Below are 19756 nucleotides of genomic sequence, written 5' to 3' on the forward strand. Positions count from 1 at the left end.
TTATAAAACTATAATGTATGGAATAGGTGGTTAAATAATAAATTAATTAGCATCCTACCAGTTTATAGCTTGTGTCGTGATATAAATATATATATATCGGTGGTTGTCTTGGACAAACTTTTATCAAGGTACCTCCATGGTTAGTTCCGCGACTGAAAATACGTCTAGATCTACTCTATGGATCAAAGGTGAACACGGATTCCTCCATTTATCAGAGGTATTTCCAGGACTTCGTTCATCAGTATCTGGCCGCGAGACATATCTTCATGGATGTTATAAAATCAGAGAAAATGTTGGTTGCTCTTTCATTGCCGATGACATCTCGCTTCCTAGTGTATGTAGCGTGTATACTGCGGAGCTTTACGCCATCTTAGAAACCGCAGTTTGCACTGGGTGATGAAAGAACCACTTTCTTATGTGCACCGACTCTGCGGTCCAGAAACCTGTTTCTCGCAGCACCCACTGGTGCAACAGATTTATGACCTTCTAGCCAGGTTAAGGTGATGCTGGCACCAGAATCACTTTCGCATGGCTTCCAAGCCCTGTTGGGATTGCATGAAATGAACTTGTGAATGATGCTGCAAAGGAAGTGGTACTTTTACCTCCAAGACCTGTCAATGTACCTGCTAAAGACATTTGTTCTCAGCTATGTTGAACCATCTTGGCGTCCAGGGAATTGGAGTGGCTAGCTATCCGAACTCCCAACAAGCTGAGAACAATTAAGAAGACAACTACTGTGTGGCGGTCCTCTTTCCGGCCTTCACGGAGAGAGGCCATAGTATTGTGTAGGCTGAGGATAGGTCATGTACGATCTACGCACTCTTATCTCCTAAAGAGGGAAGACCCTCCAGTGTGTTCCTGTGGTGCCAACTTCACCGTGGCCCACATCCTCACAGAGTGCGCCGATCTCTCTGGCCTAAGACGGAGCCTCGGCCTGCAAGAAACACTCATATGCATACTAGCTGATGACGCGACTACGTACGTTCCCTATTGATTCGTTAGTAATTGTTCGGCCTAATTCAATAATTTTTTGTTTTATTTTGTACTGTGTTTCCAAATTCCTTCGTTGAATATATATTTGTATTTGCTTTTAAATTTCTTTTTCACTAATTTGTTCAGAGAGGATGATTACCTAGTTTTACTTCCTCTTAAAACAAAAATCACCACTACCACCTATGTTGTGTCCGAGAGAACAAAATCTGATATAAACAAAGAACATTGTGTATCCGTATGTGTCCATCCGCTGTCTGAACGCTGATTGGGGGATCGCTGGGCTACTCCCGAGCACATGGTAAGAACCACGTGGGCTGTCTTGGATCTGTCGTTACTTCGCTTGATTGCGATGATTACAGCAAAGCTAGCTCTACGTAGACTGTTGCTGAATACCACTGATTGACACGCAATTAGATGCTGTTTGCAAGACAAATTATACTCACTGTCTGCGAGAGATAAACAACAATCAAATTTTAAATGACATCTGGATATTTAACATACCAGAAAAGAAAGGTAGATTTGAATTTATGGCCGAAACGTAAATACGCAATAAATCGATCACAACAGGGCATTAAGTAAAACTTCACACATTTAATATTTCAATAAAATAAACATTCTAGGTACTTTACCTAACCAGAATCTGATAAAGACGAACTCCTTCCAAGTTGGATTCCTCTCTCGCCTCTTCATCACTACTGCTTGTGTCATTCAGATTAATGACCAGACGGTCCACATTTATTTATTTATTTATTTATTTATCATGCCTTTGTAGGTGGCGAAGTTAGGGCTCTTGGCCCTCTCTTACACTTAACCACTGTACACATCATTGAGAGCAGAGTCTGAGTACATATTATATAATAAATGATAACCTACACAAAAATACCTTACACTTTTCTAACTCACATTCATACGATCATTCATTCTTTCCAGTCATACAAGTTAGTCAGCTGCATTCAGCAGGTAGTCTTGGCAAGCAGTCTTAAATTTAAGTAATGAAGTAGAATTTCTGACACTGACAGGCAGGGAATTCCAAAGTCTAGAACCCGCCACAACAAAGGAGTTGTTGTACATGGAGGAGCGGTGAACAGGAATAGAAAGGGAGGAACCAGAGCGGGTATTACTGCAGTGAAAGGAGGACAAATACTTAAGCTGGGATGAAATGTATAGTGGTCTGTCTTCAGGGAGCAGTCTGTATATCTGTATCAGTATGTGATACATCCGTCGTTTGTCAGGTTTTAGCCATGAAATAGTGTGATAGTATGGGGTGACATGTGTATCATAACTCAGACTGTATATAAATCTAAGGCAACAATTAAGCGCCCGCTGAAGTTTCAAAGTCTGCTCTTTTGTTGCGTCTACCAGAATGACGTCATAGTAGTCGAGGACGGGAAGCACTAGCGTTTGTATGAGTTTGACTCTCACAATACAAGGTAAAATATCGCTGTTTCTTTTAACCAAATGAAGTATCGAAAATATTTTTTTACACACATTCTTAATATATTCAGACCAATTTAAAGTTTCGTTCATTGTCACTCCTAGATTTCTCACAGTTTGGCTGAATGGGATAACTCTACCATTCAGTATAACTGAAGGAATAGTTTCGTATCTTAGTGTGGCCAACAATTTTTGAGAGCCAATAATGATTGCTTGCGTCTTGGAGGGATTAAGGAGGAGGGAATTTTTCAAGGAGTAAGCGTTAAGTCGCTGAAGGTCAGCATTGATGCCTGCTATGGCATGCGGCAAATCAGAGGTCTTACAGTGACAGTAAATTTGTAAGTCGTCCGCAAAAAGATGGTAGCTACAATTCTTTAAATTAGAGGAAATGTCGTTTATATACAAAATAAAGAGCAATGGGCCTAAAACACTACCCTGCGGCGTGCCTTCCTTCCTGGTTCGCCAGTGAGAGGTTTGATCAAGGGTTATAATTCGTTGCGCGCGATTTTTGAGGTACGATGAAAAGAAATTAATAGTTCGTTGATCGAAGTAGTAAGATTGCATTTTGTTTAATAGAGTCTGGATGTTTATAGTGTCAAATGCGCTACTGAAATCGAGGAGAGTAAGTATTGTCACTAGTCTTTGGTCCATTGCGTGCCGTATGTCATCAGTCACTTTGAGCAGGGCAGTTGCTGTGCTGTGTCCCTTCTTGAAGCCAGATTGCAATGGGTCTAGGAGAGAATGGTTATTTAAGTATTCCAACACCTGCTCGTGAACCAGACGCTCGAGTGCTTTGGAAATCGCTGGTAAGATAGAAATTAGTCTGTAGTCGGATGGTAGGGAGGGGTCAGGTTTCTTAGGCACAGGGATAACATTAGCTAGTTTCCATAGTGAAGGAAAGGTTCCGTTTTTAAGGCAGTAGTTGAAAATGTGGGTAATAATTGGTAAAACAGCACCAATAATGTTGTGTAAGAAAGTTATAGGGATATCATCCACTCCTCTGGCTTTTGATTTGATAGAATATAATACTTTTTTAACTTTATTTGCAGTAACAGGGTGGAATGTGAAATGTTGTTTGTCAGGTAAAGGGTTCATAACGGGGTTGGGTACTGAGTTTGGGGAATTTAGTACATTAGGTGGTGTTCTTTCTTCAGTAAAAAATTCATTTAACTTATCAAGTGGTATGTCTGGCACATGGGGTTGTTGTCGAGGTTTCCCTATGCCTAAGGAACGAAGCGCGTTCCAAGCACTGCCAGAATTCATGTTTGCAGTCATGTTTTTCAAATATATAAATTTACGGTTTCTAATGAACTGTTTAACTCTATTTCTAAGGACCCGATAATTTTCGAAGTCACTTTGGTCACGAGTTCGTTTAAAGCGTCGGTAAAGTGCATCGCAGTGGGCCATCATGTTTTTTATTTCACTATTTAGCCAGGGACAAGATGGGCGTGTAACTTTTATCTGTCGCTTAGGGGCGTGTTTATCGTACAGAGTGATTACAAGGGAGTTGAACTTGTCTACTTTCGCGTCTATATCGTCCAATAGGAGTATGTCATTCCAGGGTAGATTGTAAGCGTCATGTCTTAACTCGTCCATATCCATGTCTTTTGTGTTTCTGGAAATAACATACTTAGGTTTATATTTTGGCATTCGGAGGGAGTAGGATAGGTAGATAAGGTCATGAGTGGAGATGGCTGGGACTGGAATCTGGCCGTGAGTTATGACTTTGTTTGGGTTATTTGTCACAATGTGGTCAATAAGCGTGTGTGTTTCGTAGTTTTCTGTGTAAGTACGATTAGTGGGTTCTAAACGGAGGATGGTCATATCACAGGAAGAAAACATGTCAATAAATTGTTTAGTTTCGTGCGTTTTAGTAAGCAGGTTAATGTTGAAGTCACCTACGGCAATAATATGCTCGTAGCTAGGCAGTAGGTCAAGTAAGCGAAATTCGAATTCAGTCATATTTGTTATTTTGGGCGGCTTGTATACAACAACTATAAGGAGTTTCTGTTTGTTAATAATGACTTCAACAAACATGAATTCTGGCCCTAGCTGTGCATTGTTAGATGATACACATATCACCCGGCTTTTTAAATCGTTTCTGCAGTACAAGGCCACCCCACCTCCTCTTCTGCCATCGGATCTATCATGACGTAAGAGGGAATACCGGTCAAGTTGTACTATACCAGAGGGTATGCTCGGAATAAGCCAGCTTTCGCTAATAGCAAAAATATGGATATTATTTTCCCTCATTATGGCTTGAATTTCGTCGAAGTGCGTTACCAAGGAGAGTGCATTGACATGGCAACACTGTAAACAATTGGTGGAGGGAGATAATGCCTGTTTGAGGAGCAAGCCGGTGGTGAGAGGTGACGGGGTGAGAGGGGGAATGTTGCCAAGGTCAGTGTCAGGTACAGAGCTCTGGATCAGCTGAATAACGGAATGTTAACGAAATAGTAGAACAGAAATAGCATGCAACTTACCTCGACATCCTGATAAATGTTTACACTGACTGCCACTAACACACACACAGACACACACATAATACACTTACAAAAACACTTATGAATAACAAGCAGTTGCACTATCGAGCTGTGCTGTTCCATTTTAATTGTCACAGTTATCTCGCAGATTTTTTATGTTATCCAGTTCCGCGACAGTGGTAATGGATCTTTTCGTCCCATTAGGCAGGTGAATTACGATGCGTCCGTCTTGGGTCCATACACGGGATGGCCCGAAGTGATCCCTAGCCAGGTTTAATATGCACTTTCGGGTTTTGGTGAGGGACTCTGTGATGAGTACCTTTGTGCCCTTCAGGAGCCGCTTCGCCTTCCACACTCGGTCACGTTCGTGGTAACGGGTAAATTTAACTATTATTGGGCGCCTGCCTGTAGATACCACATCAGCTGCTGAGCGCTGAGGCTGCCCAATCCTGTGGCACCGGTCGAAGCTCTCCATCGTGAAGTCCACGTTCAACTTCGTTCGGAAGGTTTCCCTCACTTTTCCGTAAATGTCCTCCCGCGGTTCCTCGGAGACTCCATGGATTAGGAGGCAGTTTCTACGACTGTACTCCTCTCCTTCATCAATGAGTGCTTCTTGATGGTCGAGCTGCCGTGCTAACTTGCACAGCTCTTCTTTCAGCACGGCAAGTTCGGAGGAGATGGCACCTCGGAAGTCTCGAAAATCCTGACTCAGCGAGTCTAGGGACTCTTCCCTGGGGTTGGCAGAGCTGGTTAACAACTGAAGGCGCGTCTCAAAGTCCTTCATCGTTGCTTCAAAAGCATTAATCCGCTTACTAACTTTCTGGACGGACATATCTGTTGTTATTTATGTCCAACTCGAACCACACTTTAAAGATCGCTTAGTACACACTTGCAGGACAAATATGCTACCAGTTATGCGGCTTCTGCGAGATATAGACAGAGCACTCCTACGCGTACATTACAGTAGACGCCATGACAAATGTATGAGACATTTAAGTATATCACACAGACCATCCAATTTCCAGAATCTGCTCTTCCGCCACCACATGGTGAATAAAGGCTTGCCTCATTTCAGCAGTTATGTTCACTAGAGCTTCATTAATTAATGTCCTGACTTCTGCCAGTTTGAAGATTTTATTATGGCATGCAACGTGCCCCTTCACCTGGCTCCACACCAACTCACTCGTGTTCAAAACACAGTGATAAGGAGGAAGTCTCAACACCTTATGACCTCCTTCCTCTGCCAGTGTGTCAATAACAAACCTGTCATACGTTTTCGTCACACTGTGAGTTCTTATCACTTGGAGTAGTTCATCTTTCACCATATTTTTGCCTCCATCCACGCGATAATGCCATCCTTATGCCATGATCTGGTGGAAATGCTTAACTCCGTGGCATGATGCAGTGTCCTTCACAATCACACTGGTCAGTTCAAGCAGAGGTAAAATTTTCTTAAATCATGTGGTAAAAACTTCACCCATCATCTCATGAGAAGCATTTGTTTTCTTCGATTCCATCATAAATTCTCCACCCCCTAAAAACCCATCTTCACTTCCAGTGTGCAATAAAATCAGTCGTCTCCCCTTTCCTGTTGGATTTTTTAGACCTATACTTAATCTTGCTTTGAATGCCTGTTTCTTACTCTGTATGTTTGTATCTACCCAGACTCTGGAAGTCGTATGTGCTTCGTTTACCCACAGTTCATCTAAATAATACAATTTTCACCCAGCTTGCCTAAATGCACGGATTTTCCTCAAATAATCCCTCCGCCAAAACAGTATGTCTTTGCGATTAGAAACAAGGTTTCTTGCTATTTCTTTTAACAAATTCAGCCTATTTCCCGAAGAAGCTTGTAAAATTTTGTTCTTTTAAAATCGGGTAGTTCAGGATCATCATTCACAAAATCCATTACTATATCCTCTGTTGGCTGTTCGTTTCTCTCAAGGAACTGATGTACTTTACGCCGCACAGCACTTCTAAGAAATTCATCGCACTGAATGTTTAACACAGGTTTCTGGTGCTTCGATTTCCCAGGTGTTGTTACCAATCCTTGGTGCAATCGTTAGCTGCGCGCGGAATTAATGCTCCACTCCAAAACACCAGTGAACTCTGATGTCAACTTCACAATATCCTTTAAAGCTAAAGTCGGTTATTTCACACAAAATTTATGAAACACATTCAATACAATTGTCTTTTCGCCACTTTTCAAAGGTTTCTCTTTGTGATACTTAATGAAAACTCAGTGATTCATATTGGACAAGAAAAGGTAATGTTACAGTTACTCACGCATTCACTGTATCTGCTTGCCTCCCATGCTCACAGCTTAAGAAATAGCAGGTCAAGCATGAGCACATGCGTCCCTGGTGCTCTTCAATTTGAAATGCTTGTTTACATTAAATAAAAATGAATACAAATAGTTTTTTGTATATTTTTCTGGCTTAAATTATTTGAGGAATTATAGAGTAAAGTCCGATATAGCGAGTACAGCATATAAAGAGAACCCCGTTATACCAACAGTGTTGTGCTGTCACTTCAAAATTCCTATATTAAACTCTGTATTATCCTTCGGTTACAGCAAGAGCCCCCTATCACGGACGCATTCGTTATTATGAGCGATTAAGCATGCGCGATTTTTTCCATTACCGATATGTATGCACCCCAGCGATTATGCTGCATGCAATCGATTACCTTCGGTATCGGTTCCACGCTATGTCCACTAGCGAGTTCTTGCGTCGATATTCGAAGGTGATGTCGGAGTCTATTAGTAATACCCGTCGACTGCTGTTCTGTAAAGAAAATTCATAATGAAAAGGACAACATATTTTCGTAATAAATGCGTAAATAATGTGTCCGATAACGGTTCTTAACTCGTTAAAAATAAAGGCTGACTAAACGATCGCTTAATTATTAATGCTAAATACTGCAATTAAGTTAAAATGGGGTATACCTCGAGATACGGCAGAGTGCATAATTGATTTCACATTTTCTCACATCTGGTTAAATTACAGAAAGGTTGTTATCATCATGTAAATTTATAGCGAGAAGGTTATCATTTCTCTACTGGCGCTTGAAGTATGTTTTCATCATGTGTATAGCACGGTTAAGTTAGGATAGGTGACGCAGTTTGAATAAGGAAACTGAAACGTTTGCCACAAAATGCGATTGATCATCTTTGGTACGGTATAGTTTTCTCGCTATGTGCATTTGCGAGCTCTCTCGTCGACATTCGAAGGCGATGTTGTAGTCGATTAGTAACACCAATCGACTGCTGTTCTCTAAAAAAAAAATTGAAATAAAAGAGGATAACAAGTTTTCATAATAAATGCGTAAATAACTTGGCCGATAGCAGTTGTTAACTCATTAAAAATAACGGCTGAAGCAACCGATCTCTTAATTTTAATGTTATATACTGAAATTAAGTAAGAATGTGATACACCTCAAGAGATGGCAGAGTACGTCACTGATTTCAGAGGATAGTTCGTATTTTCTTGCGTCTAGTTAAATGTAAACTTTCAGCGAGGATAATTAATTTTTGTACATGCATTTCAAATATGTTTTCATGACACATATATGGTTAGGTTAGGTGACGCCATTTGAAGAAGAAGAATAAACTCTGGAGTGATAACCGTATTTCTCCGAATCCAAGACAACGTTTTTTCCCTCAGAATCTCATTGCAGGTTATAAATTTCATCTTCTTTGTCCATATTGAAGATCTACTTGTGATACAAATTCTTATAATTTTGTCAATTACCACCTATTCAATACAATAAAAACATAGTACAAACATATTTATTAAGATGTTTATATGGTTCATGTTTCGCTCCTTTTTCGTGAGCTTCATCAGCCAACTATCATTCACTTAAGGTTGTATAAGATCATGAAACAATTCTTTTGGATCAAGATTATTCCTATAAAACTAATTGACAAATCTTATAACATTTTAAAAGTCACACAACAATAAAATTATGTCTTTAAGTTAAAACTTTTTGTCTAAATTCTATCTAAGTCTAACATTTTATTGACGAAACTCATCTGGTGAACATCTTTTAAATTGTTTAAAAAATAAAAAATTGTTTAAAAAAAATAAAAAAAATAAAAAACCTTTGAGTTCTGCCTAATTGTATGGATTTATGTTGCTTGTATGATTGTCGTTAAAACTTCGTAAACTATATTGACAATTTTCTGCCATTGATAATTGTCTATGTTATGGACATTTGACTTGTTCTCGTTGCTGGAGTAACATTTATACAAATGTATTGGCATTAATTTTATATTGTCAATAGGATAATAGATAATATTGTTCGTGAACAAATTTGTTGATGAAACACTTTCTAATGTGATATTGGATTTAAAATGTTCTCATATGTTCCAAAATGGCTTGTTGGTATATTTTTCTTTCTGCTGCGTAATTGTTTGGTGTTACTCCTAGCCTCTTGAGAACTACTTGTTGTTCTGTTTGCACTTCTTGTATTATACATATAATACATATAGACATAATACTTGGTGCTTGAGAAAAGGTAGCTTCCATTGAAGTACCAGTCATATCCATGGCTTTGACAATATGGAAGCTGCTGAGGTACAGGCAGTGTTGAGTTATGACATTCAGAACACGACTAGTGCACCTGAGTGTTATGGAAGGTGTTACTCATAGTTGATCATGCTCTAATAGCCCTTTCTGGCTCACTGACAAAAGCGCAAACTACCTTTCTCATCTTGCCTAGTATCCCTCATTTTGGCACCACCATCAGGTTTTGCGGTTCCCGTATAACCGCATAACCTCCGCAGCAGAAAGAAAAATATACCAACAAGCCATTTTGAAACATACGAGAACATTTTAAATCCAATATCACATTAGAAAGTGTTCCATCAACAAGTTTGTTCACAAACAATATTATCCTATTGACAATATAAAATTAATGCCAATACATTTGTATAAATGTTACTCCAGCAACGAGAACAAGTCAAATGCATACCTGCCAACTTTCCCGATTTACGCGGGAGACTCCAGATTTTCGACAGTTTTTCCCGGCTCCCAATTATTCTATTATTTTTCCCGATTTTAGCTTATTTCTTTGTGAACTTCATTTGTTTTCAAATCCCGCCATTTCAGCTTTTTTACGCCAGTGGCCGGAAGTCCTTCGCTCATTGGCCGCTTTCAAACGAAATATCGACGTTTATTCATGCGAGAAATGTGCGCGAATGTGCGATGTTTATTGAAACCTATATATCGCGACGTGTATATCGATTGTCAATCTCCCGTTCTCGGTTGCTATGTTCGTGTTCGTCTAGTCATTCCATTGTCTTTGGTTGATTTTAGAGACTAGTCGCTAGATATTGAGTCTTTCTTAGTAATTTAGTGACAGATTTTCAATGATAACGACTCAATATAAATAAAATAAGAGTCTTGTCTGTACATTGCTCAGAATTAAAAAAGAACGATATTTCCGTACCGGTCGTGACCATACTAACAAGGGGAAATGCATGTTATAATTTTCCGTAATGTATGTATGTATGTATGTACGCACGCACGCACGGTCATCACGAGAAAACGATGAAGAGAATTTAATGAAAATCGGTATATATCGTCCGAGAATAAGTCGCTACAATCTAGGCCATAAATAATTTTATTCACGCTGAGTGAAATTGTAGTTTAGGGGAAGGCCTAAATTTCACTCTCAAATATGTTCTTATTGGCCCTATCGATAAATACTACATAACTAAAGTTATATATATATTATTAAATTTCCTATCATTTACGTCTTATACATTTTTACCGTACTGGCTATGATACAGAGACATTCATGAATTTGGATTTTTGTTTTTTTTGCTAAGTCCATATCAGCGCCGAGGTACGTGAAAATGGGTGAACAGAATTTTATGTAAAGTCGGGGAATAAGGAGCTGCAGTCTATGCTATAAATAATTTTATTCACTCTTTTCGAAATGGTAGCTTAGGGGAAGTTGCCAAAAATTTAATTTTTAATTATTTACCTTACTGGTCATATTGAAAAGTACTACATAACAAAAGTTATAGAGAATACAATTTCCAATTATTTGTGTCTTATTCAGTTTTACCGTACTGACTGTAATGATATTGGTGGTGATGGTGATTAAATTGTGAAGATGATTATAAAAATGAGAAAAAAGCCATGAAGGAACAATCGCTTAAGTAACACAAGAGGTTGTCATGAAGGAAAGGAGGACTCACTTGACATTAGATGCTCTAATATCACAGATTCGGAAAAACTAAATGTGAAGGCCTCCAATATAGAAAGCTCATAAAATTGATTAACAATAACATTACATTGACCATTGTTTGTTGTGATGCGTTTTGTGTATTCTGCTGCCATTTATCTCTGATAGATGGGATTACTGCTGCGTATCGAGTATAACAGCTTGCCTGAATATTGGCGGGAAGTAGCTGGGGAGTCGGGAGTTAGATCTATCTCTTCTTTAGCATGCCATTCTTCTGGTTCATAACTTGTCTGATGCTACTGGTACGTAACACACTGGATCATCATAGTATTCCAGCTATTCGATCCCTACTCTGAGGCAGTGATTGGAATGAGCAGTGTGCATACTTAAACGGAATAATTACAGGAGTATTCACGGCTGTCTGCAGCCTGGTCATTCTAGCTCTGAAACTTTGAACTGTTAGATCAACACCGTAGTACTTCGCTAAAAGTGAGAAAATGTGCTGTTTTCATTTTATCAAATATTTCATATGACAGCATTGCTTTTAATCGCGACATTCATACTGGCATCATTGTAATGACCTATGTTGACTTCAGTTGGGAAAACTATAAGGACAGTCTTTCTGAGAATTCCATAGTGAAGCACGGGTACATCAGCTAGTTATTTGATCCAAATAGCATTGCGCTTCGCATAATCATGCGGCCGCTTGATGCATTACTATATTAATCTATGCATTTGCTAAGTAATGGCATCTAAGTGCATGGCTGATTAACACGTAGAGCATGAGTTCATACTATTTTCAGTAGGCTTATCAGAGACCAATCGTCTCACTCACATACTTCCTGTGAGGGAATAGAGATGTGTAATTTTTAACCTTGTAGCCTCGTCTAGCAACTGTTGGGCTTTGAGACAATAAGTGTTATAAATATACCGTAGGCCTAGTACTGTATTGCGCAAAACATGCAGAATAAGCAGTTTCGACCAATTGTATCTCCTGATTTCTCCTGATTTTCATATCAAAATCTCCTGATTTTTAGTTTTGTAAAGTTGGCAGGTATGCAAATGTCCATAACATAGATAATTATCAACGGCAGAAAATTGTCAATATAGTTTACGAAGTTTTAACAACAATCATACAAGTTAAGCAACATAAATCCATACAATTAGCCAGATCCCAAAAGATTTTTATTTTTTATTTATTTTTTATTTTTTAAACAATTTAAAAGATGTTCACCAGATGAGTTTCGTCAATAAAATGTTAGATAGAATTTAGACAAAAAGTTTTAACTTAGACATAATTTTATTGTTGTGTGACTTTTAAAATGTTATAAGATTTGTCAATTAGTTTTATAGGAATAATCTTGATCCAAAAGAATTGTTTCATGATCTTATACAACCTTAAGTGAATGATAGTTGGCTGATGATGCTCACGAAAAAGGAGCGAAACATGTACCACATAAACATCTTAATAAATATGTAAGTTTGTACTATGTTTTTATTGTATTGAATAGGTGGTAATTAACAAAATTATAAGAATTTGTATCACTCAGAATCTCGTGCGAAAAATCAAGGGTCGTCTTGCATTCGGGGGTTAACAGTAATGAATACCACTGGCAACTCTCGCGGTAACCATACTGCTTCTTTTCACCCTCGCATGTGCACGCGCATGCTAAATATTATGAATAATTGTTATTTTTTTCACTCGTGTATGTTTTAGAGTCATTCATGAATCTGTGCTGTTTGTCGTTCTGTATTGTATATAACTTATTTAGGAAAATACTGTACTACATAAATATATCTTTTCTTTTCGCTTCGTCATTTTCATGGACTTTCTTCAGGATCTGTTTCACAGTCTGTCTGTTTAGTAAGTCTCTCAGCCTTATTTCTTTTATGTCTAACTCAGTCTGTCATCCAGATGATGTGGACTTTGTTTTGCCAGAAGGTAATCAAAAGGTCAGTCTGATGGAGGACAACCATTCCATATGACCTGGCATAGTCGGAGAACCTCTATTTGGGAATAGAGCTCTGAATTGCGACGCCTGCAGTATTTCCCATCTTCGATTTCTGGACCTAGGATCTTTCTGAGAATTCTTCTCTGTCTGACTTCCAGGTTTTCAATCAAGCCTTTTCTGTTTAGTGATAGACACTTTCCACTTCGTGCTTGAGAAAAGGTGGCTTCCATTGAAGTACCAGTCATATCCATGGCTTTGACAATATGGAAGCTGCTGAGGTACAGGCAGTGTTGAGTTATGACATTCAGAACACGACTAGTGCACCTGAGTGTTATGGAAGGTGTTACTCATAGTTGATCATGCTGTAATAGCCCTTTCTGGCCCACTGACAAAAGCGCAAACTACCTTTCTCATCTTGCCTAGTATCCCTCATTTTGGCACCACCATCAGGTTTTGCGGTTTCCCTATAACTGCATAACCTCTGGTGGTGCCTTTTGAAGATTGAGCTGGCCTTTGGGCTTATGACCTATCAAACAGACACTTCATGGTATACAGGGCTTCTGGGCAGATGACCGTTGTGTAGTGTAGTGTAGTGTAGTGTAGTGTAGTGTAGTGTTGTGTTGTGTATCATCTTCAGACTGTGTGACAGGCAACACTTGTTGTAAGTGTTTTGAGTCAGTCGATAGGCCAATTCCAGTTTGCTAACTCTTGCGGAGAGCTGCTTTCTCTGACAAGTTCACTTCAGTCCAGTCACAATGTCTTCCAGTGACACTAAGGGTCCCACTTTGACTACCTACCTTCTGGGACAGTTGGCTTGGATTGCCACTATCTCCAGAGACTTGGCGATCAGTGCCATATCACTTGAAAAGCCAGACAATCTTATCAGCCATACCCTCTTGTGGTTCTGGTAGACCCCACTCTGGACACCCAAGCTGACCAGTTCTTCGCGCCATTCTCTCTCAATGTTTTCAAGGATGCCTTTGAAGAGGAGTGGGTAAAGTCTGACCCATGTTTTGATCTCGAAGCTTTCCGAGAATTTAACCTTGGAGTGTCAATCAGGGTTCGTAGAATGAGACTTCGGATTTTGTTGCCTAGTCTTAGTTCCTTAAGAATTTTACTAAGGGTTTGCCTGTCAGCAGAATTGTAGGCCTTTCTAAAATCAACAAAGGCAACCACCATATTGTGGCTATTAATCGTAGAGTATTGCTTTGAAGCTGAGGATTTGCTCAGCTCAGGATCATTCTTCCTAAAGCCTCCATGGTATTTCCCAGTTGATTGTGTAATTTATTTTCTACCCTTGGTGGTAGTAAGTCCTTCGAAAGGATCTTGCATGTTACTAGGAGCAGAGAGATTCGTCGGTAGTTGTTGAAATCTTTGAAATATTTTTTGTGAAGGGGCTGGAACAAAGCTGAGGTCCAGTCAAATGGCAACTTCTCTGTTTCCCAGATGCTCTGAATGTCCTCATTGAGCTTGCCTTGCTACTGGTGCACTTCGAGTTCGGCTACAGTGGAGTCCTCTTGAGCTACTGCAGATACCTTGTTTTTGAGTAGCTGGATAATGTGCTGGTAATCAAAGTCTTCACTGGATGGATCACAATTGAGCATGTTCTTCAAGTACTGGGCCAGGAGGTGGCACTTGTTGTTGATTATGTAAACCTGGTTTCCTTGCGAGTGAATTGAAGGCTTCGGGGAATATATTTACTGATATTTTGCTTGAAATTTTTTAAAAGTCTCGGGAGTTATTTTTAACAAAGCTCTTTTCAATCTAGGTCAGTTGGTTGTGTGTGAAGGTTCTCCTCCCCTTTTTTTCTGTTTGATTTCTGACATCTTTTTTATTGGGTTTGTTCACATGTTCCAAATAATTGTAAAGTTGTTTGCTTCAGAGTATATTTTTCTCTCAAAAGAATATCCCAGCACTCTGGTGAGTTTTCTGGTTATTGGCTGTCGGTGCTGTTAAATATAGACTGTCCCTACGCACACTATCAAAACTGCAAATGTGAGAAATTCCATTTTGTAGTGCAAACTGTCTCTGTTTGTACATACTTCAGTTGTATGTCAAAAAAAAAATACTATCTTGCAGTGTAAAGTATTGAAACTATGCAGCAGTAAATACTCGAACAAAGCTTTATGACGCTCCTGTAAAGTAAGAAATTTACAGTTTCAACAGTATGTGTAGGAACAGTTAATATTGTTGAAGAAGAGTAACTTGATAGATCACATACTAGACAGTAGCTGACCACTCTAAAATGTTATGCGATCTCTGTATAATGTACAAATCTCCCACTGTCAGTCTTTCAATCCCCATTCATACTCTAGTCTACTAAGACACTTTTTTCTATGGTTTTCCTATCAAGAATACTAAAAATTTCTTTAATCCTATCTGGTATAGAGAAGCATATGGTTTTAAAATCAGATGATATACTGTATCTTCTGATGAATTCCATGTAGGTTCATCACATAAAGGGCACATTTTGATGGTGCAGCAAGCAAAGGCTCATATGTCATTTTTTGACATTTTTGAATTAAGACTTATACCCATACATATCCACAATTTCCTGCTGAATTTATTACACAAACAACCTTTGTCATTTTTTTCCCCTCATACTTCCTCATGCAAAATGATATTTCTCCTGTGTTTAGTATACAATTTAAAGTTATTTTTTTCTGGTCTTGTGTGAAGTTGAGGATTTTGACATAAAATATTGATATTCTGCACCTTCATTGTAGTTATTCCCCAGTCATAATCCCAGTAAATTTTAATTGCTATCAAGTGATTTGGCTGTGCAGTATGGGTTGAAGCTGTAAACTTCCAATCGGTATATAGAAGGTTGACACACACCCCCCCCCCCTCTTCGGTAGCACTGAAGATGGTGTTCTGTGGTTTTCCATTTTCACACCAGTAAACCAAGGTCACAGCCATTTTCTTCCCTGTCCTATCCCATTGTCACCAAAACCTGTATGTGTTAGTGTACTGCAATGTTAAATTGCTTGCATAAAGAGAAAATTAAAATGCTTAGGCATGTACTAACATAGCCATACTGTTTGATGTATGTGTCAAGTACATGGGATGCTTAACCATGTTGACCCATGTCCATGCTGTTCCAATAACTATGACACTTATTATTTAACACTGGGACGATGCTCAGAAATGTCCCTAGCCTGTAAAAAGTCTTTATAGCCCACATTATTTCTAGAATGCATAATGTAATATTTGTATTTTTTGTAAAGTAAAATTGATTTTCTTTTCCTCAGGAAATTAAAAACAAACAGAAGGTGATTAATGAATTAAATAGTCAAATAGAAGACCTTAAAAGAACTATTATCTTGAAAAACAAGGAAGCTGAATCTCTGCAGATGAGGTTGACTGAAGTTTTGCAAAAATGTGAGGTACTTGTTAAACAGATTGCAGATAATGCAGCTGAAATAAGAAACACAGAAGCCAAACTTCAAGAACAGACTATGAGGAATGAAGGTAAGGATCTACAATTTATTAAATACTTGCATGGGTCAAGCGTGTAAATAAACCCACCCATTCCTTGGCATTGATGTGTTTCAGACGTTTGACATAGTCTCCCCTTCCTCTCAGGTTAGAAAGTAGTTAACGGGACATGTTAATGATTTTCTTTGAAGCTCTGAATGTCTGCCCTTGACCATGCATGTGTAGAATCCTCGAACAAGGGAAATGAGTCATATATTCCACTTTCTGTTCAGTGTTACTGTTACTTCACCGGGCGAGTTGGCCGTGTGTGTAGAGGCGCGCGGCTGTGAGCTTGCATCCGGGAGATAGTAGGTTCGAATCCCACTATTGGCAGCCCTGAAGATGGTTTTCCGTGGTTTCCCATTTTCACGCCAGGCAAATGCTGGGGCTGTACCTTAATTAAGGCCACGGCCGCTTCCTTCCAACTCCAAGGCCTTTCCTATTCCATCGTCGCCATAAGGCCTGTCTGTGTCGGTGCGACGTAAAGCCCCTAGCAAAAAAAAAAAAAAAAACTGTTACTTCATGTAACACATTCCGGCTGATCAGCTAGAAAGTGTGGTAAATTAAATTTTCACATGTTGAAAGTGGTGATAAAATGGAAATTTATGAATTGGATATACTCGGATGAATGACATGGAAGTGACCGCAATTTGGTGAATATCCTGGGAGAAAGCAAGCTCAACAGTATCTTCTCGGTGAGTTAAGTATTAATGCTGTCGGGCTACAGTACCACTAGTCACAAGGCGAAAGTTTACATGTAAAGTACAATTGTTTTCATAACATTTTTGATAATGATTATAATATTGGTTTTCGGTCGCCTGCCACCGATTATTGTTCAGTGTGCCTCTCGCTTTCAGAATGCATCAAATCTTGTACCGATGCGGACTTGAAGCAAAACCTAAATACTGATCCAAACGTTCGTCAGAGGAAAGCAGATGTATTCTATTAGCATGTGCAGCAGAAACTTGGAGATATAACTTTCTCCTTTGATTGTCAAAAGAATCATCTAATCTCCAAAATTCCTGACCAGGCAGCATACTTTTAATGCCAGCATTACATTTTCAACTTCTCTGTTTGTGAGGGGGGTTGGGGGGTTCCTAAAGATAGTCAGGGGAGAAACAAAACGTTTGCCTATGTACGGTTTGAGAATTTATACAGGGAGGGAGAGCTACTCCTGCATGTTCTGGAAGACTCGTCCTATCGCGAAGCGGAGAAATGTTGAGTTTAAATTACTCTCTAAAATACTATATTTTTATAATGTAAAGGCGGTTTTGAAAGTTTAAATTTTGGTAATGGAAGCGACATTGTTCTTCAAATTACGAATTATCCGTATTTCGAATTAATTTAAATAACATGCAAAACCGTACCTCATGTTTCCGGGAACGAGAGCTGCTTTGAATTAGGCAGAATTTTGAAATATCGACATACTGCTGTACCTAAGTACATTGTATGAACGCTTAGTGAGATGAGGATTGGACTATTATGGCAGTAACCTGTCTTATTTACATAACAGATGGCTTCACCCTCATCTGGATATTGGGGAGGTGTCTGTGTCATTTGAAAAGTCCGAGTGCCTCAATTCAATTCCAAGTTTGTGTGGAGGTTGATTTGTGTGGAGTGGACTGTTTACAAGTCATGGCTGCGTGCGGACTGAGATAGGCAACAGGGAAGCAGTTGTTGTCGAATGAAGCTACTAGCACATTTATACTGCTTCAAGAAGGCTACTTGCAGAGGTACATTGCTAGGGATTGCTCATAATTAGAGGCACCTGTTTTTTGCGAAGTGCGAAATTTTACAAATTTGGCTCAAAAACACAAAACTATTTGCATTAAAGCAAACTTGCGAAATAATTAACGAAATTATTTGGAATTGCATCATTTGATGTTTACGACGGATCGTGGCAATAAAATCCGATAATCGATGCCACAATCAACTTTGTATCATTTCGATATATCGAAAGCTAAGGTATAGTATATCGATTATCGCTAAATTATCTTCCTGTGAAGCGAGAAATTTATCGTATTCATCGATCCTTGGCAATCCTTGGTATTTAATTACGTGTAAACACGTCACTGTGTGTTTCCTCTTGCCTGTTGAAAATCGCTGCTGATCGGAGTTTTTAATTTCCTATTTTGTGCTCAGTTTATTAAAATGGTTGTGACAGTTTTTGATCGAGAAAGAGAATTTGCATCGGAAGGATTTTACGTGTTTGACAAAACTAGAAAGATACTGATGTGCAAATACTGAAATGTGCAAATTGAGTGGGAGAGAAAGGACACATGCCTGAAACATATTAATAACAAGGGTTTCACATAAGAAGAACAAGGAAAAGGCGCTAACGACGACGGGCATCAGAAGACGAGCTAGTCTCACATACACTAGTTCAGCGGCAATACAAGTGAAATACGATAAAGACGCATTCATTTTATCTACAACTCGAGCTTTTATGGAGGCAAATATTCCACTGGAAAAAGTTGATCATCCGAAGCTGAGGGAGTGGATTGAGAAATATATACCAGGTTTGTGCAATACTATAAATTTTTTCTGAGGAAGAGATGTGAGGTTATGTTTTTCTGATAACTTTGTGCGGTTATTATAGTTTTCTTGTTTAGTGATACTTAGGCCTAGATAATGCATCCCTCATTTACTTACAATTATAAATTATTTAATTAATTCAAATGATGTCAAATAGCCCTCTAATATTAGGCCTATTGGTTTTTTTTATGGTGCTGGAGACTTGCCCACAGCTGGAAGATTGAGGGAAGGTTCTCTACCTCGAACCATCAAAGAAGAGGAGGGAAGATTAAAAGGAGCTGGGAAAGATGAGAGAGTTTCAATTCTTTGTGATGAAACTACTGATAAAAAAAGGACAATGTGTTTTTTGGTTCTGATAAAAGTGCTTAGTTGTGGCGATAGTTCAGTTCAGAAGTTATTTGTAGGAGGAGTGAAAGTTATTGCAAATGCTAATGCTACAGAATGTTCACAAGCAATTATGAGTGTAATTCACAAACTTGAAATTTGGTACCAAAATGTAGTTTCTATAACGTCAGATTCAGCACGTTACATGGGCAAGTGTATAAACGCAATTAGGGTTCTAGTTTCAGAAGGGTTGGTACACACGCAGTGCTGGGCTCATAAACTGAATTTGGTGGGCAGTGTGTGGGCCGTGGAACTTAGTGCTTTGAACCAATGTGTTGTACAGGCAAAACATATCTTCCTTAA

General features: G+C 38.9%; 1 protein-coding gene across 3 annotated transcripts in view; it reads left to right on the forward strand.

Annotated features, from left to right (window-relative positions):
- Nucleotides 1–19756, forward strand: part of LOC136870828 (protein CIP2A) — a 251586-nt gene that overhangs the window by 152164 nt on the left and 79666 nt on the right. For all 3 annotated transcript variants that reach the window (XM_067144941.2, XM_067144942.2, XM_068227137.1), the window contains one exon: nt 16309–16528. In XM_067144941.2, the coding sequence (XP_067001042.2) occupies nt 16309–16528 (220 nt within the window). The remainder of the gene's footprint in view (nt 1–16308; nt 16529–19756) is intronic.

The sequence above is a fragment of the Anabrus simplex genome, chromosome 1 (assembly GCF_040414725.1).
Source record: "Anabrus simplex isolate iqAnaSimp1 chromosome 1, ASM4041472v1, whole genome shotgun sequence".
Classification (NCBI taxonomy): Eukaryota; Metazoa; Arthropoda; class Insecta; order Orthoptera; family Tettigoniidae; genus Anabrus; species Anabrus simplex.